The sequence below is a fragment of the Chrysochloris asiatica genome, unplaced genomic scaffold (assembly GCF_000296735.1).
Source record: "Chrysochloris asiatica unplaced genomic scaffold, ChrAsi1.0 scaffold00034, whole genome shotgun sequence".
In the NCBI taxonomy this organism is placed as follows: domain Eukaryota; kingdom Metazoa; phylum Chordata; class Mammalia; order Afrosoricida; family Chrysochloridae; genus Chrysochloris; species Chrysochloris asiatica.
In genome coordinates this window covers 1,168,549-1,173,219 of record NW_006408552.1, presented here as the reverse complement: position 1 = coordinate 1,173,219, position 4,671 = coordinate 1,168,549, and the positions used below count along the sequence as shown (strand labels likewise).

The 4,671-nt window shown below is 55.4% G+C and overlaps 1 protein-coding gene across 1 annotated transcript in view; it reads right to left on the bottom strand.

Moving 5' to 3' along the window:
• Positions 1-1,764: 1,764 nt before the first annotated feature.
• The window catches only part of MUC3A (mucin 3A, cell surface associated), a 17,085-nt gene continuing 14,178 nt past the window's right edge, over positions 1,765-4,671 (bottom strand). The window contains exons 5-13 of the mRNA XM_006859821.1: positions 4,515-4,630; positions 4,334-4,392; positions 3,632-3,780; positions 3,154-3,219; positions 2,717-2,879; positions 2,390-2,557; positions 2,182-2,273; positions 1,986-2,038; positions 1,765-1,806 (exon numbers count right to left, since the gene is read on the bottom strand). Coding sequence (XP_006859883.1) covers positions 1,765-1,806; positions 1,986-2,038; positions 2,182-2,273; positions 2,390-2,557; positions 2,717-2,879; positions 3,154-3,219; positions 3,632-3,780; positions 4,334-4,392; positions 4,515-4,630 — 908 coding nt within the window. The remainder of the gene's footprint in view (positions 1,807-1,985; positions 2,039-2,181; positions 2,274-2,389; positions 2,558-2,716; positions 2,880-3,153; positions 3,220-3,631; positions 3,781-4,333; positions 4,393-4,514; positions 4,631-4,671) is intronic.

The following is a 4,671-nucleotide window of genomic DNA, read 5'->3' as shown; positions in this document are numbered from 1 at the left end:
TGGCTGGGGCAGGTGGAGCAAAGGACCCCTAGTAGGTCTCCAGCCCTACACCCAGAGGCGTGCTTTCTCCAGCCCTTCTCCCCATCATCCACCTCAGGTTCACCTTCCTAATCTCCAGTCCCCCCCACCCCTCAGACCCCATTCCCTAGCCCTTCTCCTAGATGGGGCCCCCATTCACACTTGAGGCTTTGTGGTCCTGGTGTCCACCCCAGGCCAAAGCTAGAGGGGAGAGGAGAGCACTTACCAGCCCTTCTCCCACCCCAGCCAATGAACCACACTATTTCAGCCAAGGGGTCAAAGATTTCTGACCATCCCCGGTCTTGACCAGCTTGAGTATCAAACACAGAAGGACCTAAGCCCCAGGCACGGACAAACCAGTATGTGGATGTGTATTTGGGAACAGATTTTAGGAGTTTAGAGGCCTTTGGTGATGCCAGCATCATCTATCCATGCAGCTGGGCTACTCCATCTCCCTGACCCAACTCTCAAAGCCCCAGTCCTAAGCTCCCAACGCTGAAGAACACAGGTGATAAATTCCAATAGAAGTGCACCTGCTACTGGTTCTGCCCCCACCCACTCCCTAACAAAATGCACCCCCCTCGGAGCTCCTGTTCACTATCAGGACACTCATGGGCCCCTGGGGAGGGAGGGGAAGAGAGAATGCCACACAACAAAGAGAACAGCACACAGCAATGTCTTTGACAATTAATGTTATATGTGTGTACATTAGAGAACTGCAGGCTTGCCAACTTCCCCAAACAAACCATATTTTCCTGGCAAAGGAAGTTCAGGGCTTCCGTGCTCAGAGGTTACTTCAATAAGGGGGTGATACCAGGGAAAGGAAGGGAGAAGGGAGTGGGGAGGGGCTGGGAAGGACAGGATAGGTGGGCCTAAGGGAAGGGGGCAGGATTAGGAGAAGGAGAGTGCTGAGGACATTTCCCCACTGGGGGCCCTCCTCTTCATTCTTGGGGACCTTAGGGAACCCTCCCACCCCACCCCCATCTGGGATCAAAAACAGTTAGCTAAGTGAGAAGACTGTGGGAGAGAGAGGAAGAGATGAGTCCAAGGATGAAGTGATCAGGGCCTAGGGAGTACTAGCTGAGGGACCCTAAGAAGCAGAGGGATAGGGGAGTGGGTAGAAAAGGGAGGAGCTAGGGCTAGGGCAATAGGATGGGAGAAGGAAGGATTTAGGGCTGAGGGTACAAGGACAGGGAAAGGGCTCGGGGCAGTGGTTTAAGGAATGAATCAGGAGTGGGGAAAGATTTAAGGAAGGGAGCAAGGGGCTCAGCAGGGAGGTCTATGAGAAGAAGGTACCAGGATGGAATGTAGGTAGGAGTGATGCAGAAAATAGGTCTCAAGCCTGAGAGCAGGGGGAGGATGCAGCACTGGGCATGGAGAGGGGCAACGTGAGCAGGACTGAGACAAGAAGGCTGAGTTGGGATAGAGAACTGATCAAGTTTTCACTGTGCAAAGTATCAGGACAAATGTGTTACACTCATGTTACAAGTGATGAAATTGATGTTCCGAGGAACTGACTGACTTGCTCAAGGTCCCCCAGTGGAAGAGTCTGGATTTGAACTGGGTCTCCAAGTGGGTCTCAGCAAAGTTGGGAGGTCCAAAAGATGGTCTAATTTTGTTCAAGGACAGCAGGAAGCCAGACTGCACAGGCTCTTGGGTCATTTCCTAAGATGGGCACATTGCAAGTGCTTCCATGCAGCTGTCCTGGGGCAGGGCGGAGGGATGCTGAAGAGGTCCTCACAGGGCTCATATCAAGGAGGAAGACACCTCTGGTCTTTGGATGTGTACCTGCCAGAGAGCAGGTGTGAAAGTCGAGAACAGGTGGCTAATCCTGCTGGGGCTGAATGGGTCCTAACCTAGACCCCTGCCTCTGAGGGAGGCAGGGGTGGGGGGTGGGGGAGTGAGGTCGTATCTGAATGGAAACAGAGAGATTCTTAGCACCCACCCACCCCCTTTGGCCTCCTCACCACCATATTGGTGTCCACGTTCTCCAAGGCTATCTCGAAGTTCTTGTTCTCCACTAGAAGGGCGGGGAGAGGAGGGCAGAGAAGTGAGGGGGGCAGTGTTTCAAGGGCTCGCCCATGCAGAGGGGAGCGCGCCGGGTAGTTGCCAGTCCTGAGCTAGAAAAGTCCCATAATCCTCTTCCGCAGGAGGCAGGCTCACCTATTTTGTCGTCCTGGAAGCCCAAATTTGAAAACGTCCCTACGATGTCCTTATCCCAGGTCTCTGACCATGTCCCGTCATCGGTCCAGGACCTAGATCGGAGTACCACACCACCATGTCAGGGCCACGGGCGTGTCACCTGTCCCCCCCCCGCCCCCCCGTGCCGCCCACCCTTCCCTGTCCCCGCCTGGGTCCTCTGCGCCCTCACCTGTCACGGGAGCTGCGGACTCTCTGCCAACGCACAACAAAGATGCCGGAAACCAGTAGCCCCAGCAGTAGCAGCACGGCGCCGGACAGGCCCCCGACCAGCGCCCTCCAGTGGACGGCCACCTCACAGCGCGGCCCGGTGAACCAGTGTGTGTTCGAGGAGAAACAGCTGGGGGCGGGGACGGGGGCGGGGACCAGTCACAGACGCCCACCACCATCCCTGCCGGGTCTTGCTGGGACCCCTCCAAAGTGAGCCCGTGGGCACACTCCAGTCAGGCCAGTGGGCGGGGTTAGGAGGGCGGGGCTCCCGGTGTGGGCGGGGCCTCACCGACACACTGGGCCACTCTTCTCCAAAAGGCATTGGCCCTGGTGACAGTCTAAGGCGCCCTGCACATCCGACATGCACTTGGTGACGCAACGGAGTTTATTCCCCTCAATCAAGGGGAAGTAGAAATCCTGGTAGTCCTTGGCAACGATGCTGCGGCAGAGGGCTGCGGGTTTGGGTAAAGATTGTGGAGATACAATGACCTTATTCCTGCAACTCAGGGCCCACTTATGGTGAGTCTGAAAATGAATGGGGAGGACTACTTTTCTGAGAGTGGGGTGTTGTGGATCCACCCTGGAGCCCCTCAGCCTCTCCTCACCAGAGTCCTCAGGAGGAAGCATCCGGTCTCCTGCCTCCCCAGGGAGCCTCAATGGGCAGGTGTGTCTGATGGGAAGTGTCATGGCCTCCTGGGGCCAGTCAGCACTCTGCCACATACTCACCTTCCGGGGTCAGGTCTGGCTGACTGTTGTTATTCACCTTGATAGAGTCAGGCTTAAAACACAGAGCTGCTGGAGGCAGGGGCAGGGGACAGAAGTAAGGCATAGACAATAAGGGAGAAAAAGGCACGAGGCCAGGAAAGCAGGGCAGCTTAAGAGCTGGGGGCAGAAAGGGCGCTTTCCATATGAGGAATGCAGAGGGGGCCACGGGAAGCGCCCCTTTCCCTTCCCTGAGATCTTGGTAATAACCAGGGATCACCAGTCACTCTGGAAACAGGGGACTACCTGTAGCGGATCTCTCCCTCAGTGCCCAGGCCCACACTCGACCCAGCTGGGTGTGGACCTGTATGCCTTCTCTCTACCGAATGACCTTAGGTGCCACAGGATGACCCCTGAGCCCAGAATGCTCCCTGCCTGACCTAGAGCAAACTAGGTGGTAGTTCTGAGCTTGGATCCCCCAGGCCCAGAAGCCTCTGCTCACCCTGGTCGTTGGTGCAGTCAGTCTCCTCCTGGCTGGCGTTCTGGAGTTGTTCCTTTAATGTTGTCTTCACCTTCTCATACTCACTTTCCAGCTGGACACTGAAGGGCAATTCCAGCAGGACCACGTAGTCCACCACAATGCTGCCGTTTCTAAGGGTGTTGGTGGGGAAGCTTTAGAAGGCACACAAACCTGGGGCACTTTGGAGGGGCACTTCCGGGACCAGCCACATGTGTGTGGTGGGGAGGAGGATCAGCACCAATGAGTTGGAATGCCACATGCATGCTCTGTCGGCCTGGGAAGGCTGGGGAAGGAATGGATTGTATTCTCTCTGCATTTCATCAAGCCATCCCCACACTCTGCTTTTCCCCTGCTGACGCTATCAGTAAACTAGGTGTCGGACAGAGATGGCCCAAGTCAACAGTCTGGACACCAGGGTTTCCACCAGTCCTCAGACTTCATTTAACCTTTTTGCATGCCCCCAGCTGTCTCCATCCTTGAACATGCTTGAAGAGGGGGGAGGTGACTACCCTCCTGAGAAATGACCTCTCAGATTCCCCCATGGAGTGAGTCCCTTGTGATGTTTCAGTGTATTTGATGAAATCCAGTGACTGTAAAGCAGGGGTGGGTTTTCTGACCTTTCTCCCCACTTCCTCCCTACCCCACCCATCACACCTCTACCACATGTCCAAAAGAGTCTCCTACCTTAAGGCCAGGATCTCCACACCCTTGAAACTCGGCACATTTTGGTAAATACGTTTTATCTGAAATGCCAAGAATTCCTGGGTTCACGTCGGAACCACCAGACCTATAAGTATGGATCTGGGCATAAGCTCAGGTCCAAAGGAGGATGTAGACCTAAGTACACCTCCAACCCCCATCTCACCTGCTTCTGGAAGGTGGTGTTGAAATCCCTGTAGGCCTGGGAAGTGCTGTCATTGAGGTCAGATGTGAACTCCTGCTCTACAGACACCTCCATGCCCACTTCAGCGGTCACGGTTTCTGCACACAGCATGCCCTACTCTGGTCACTTCATCTGCTCC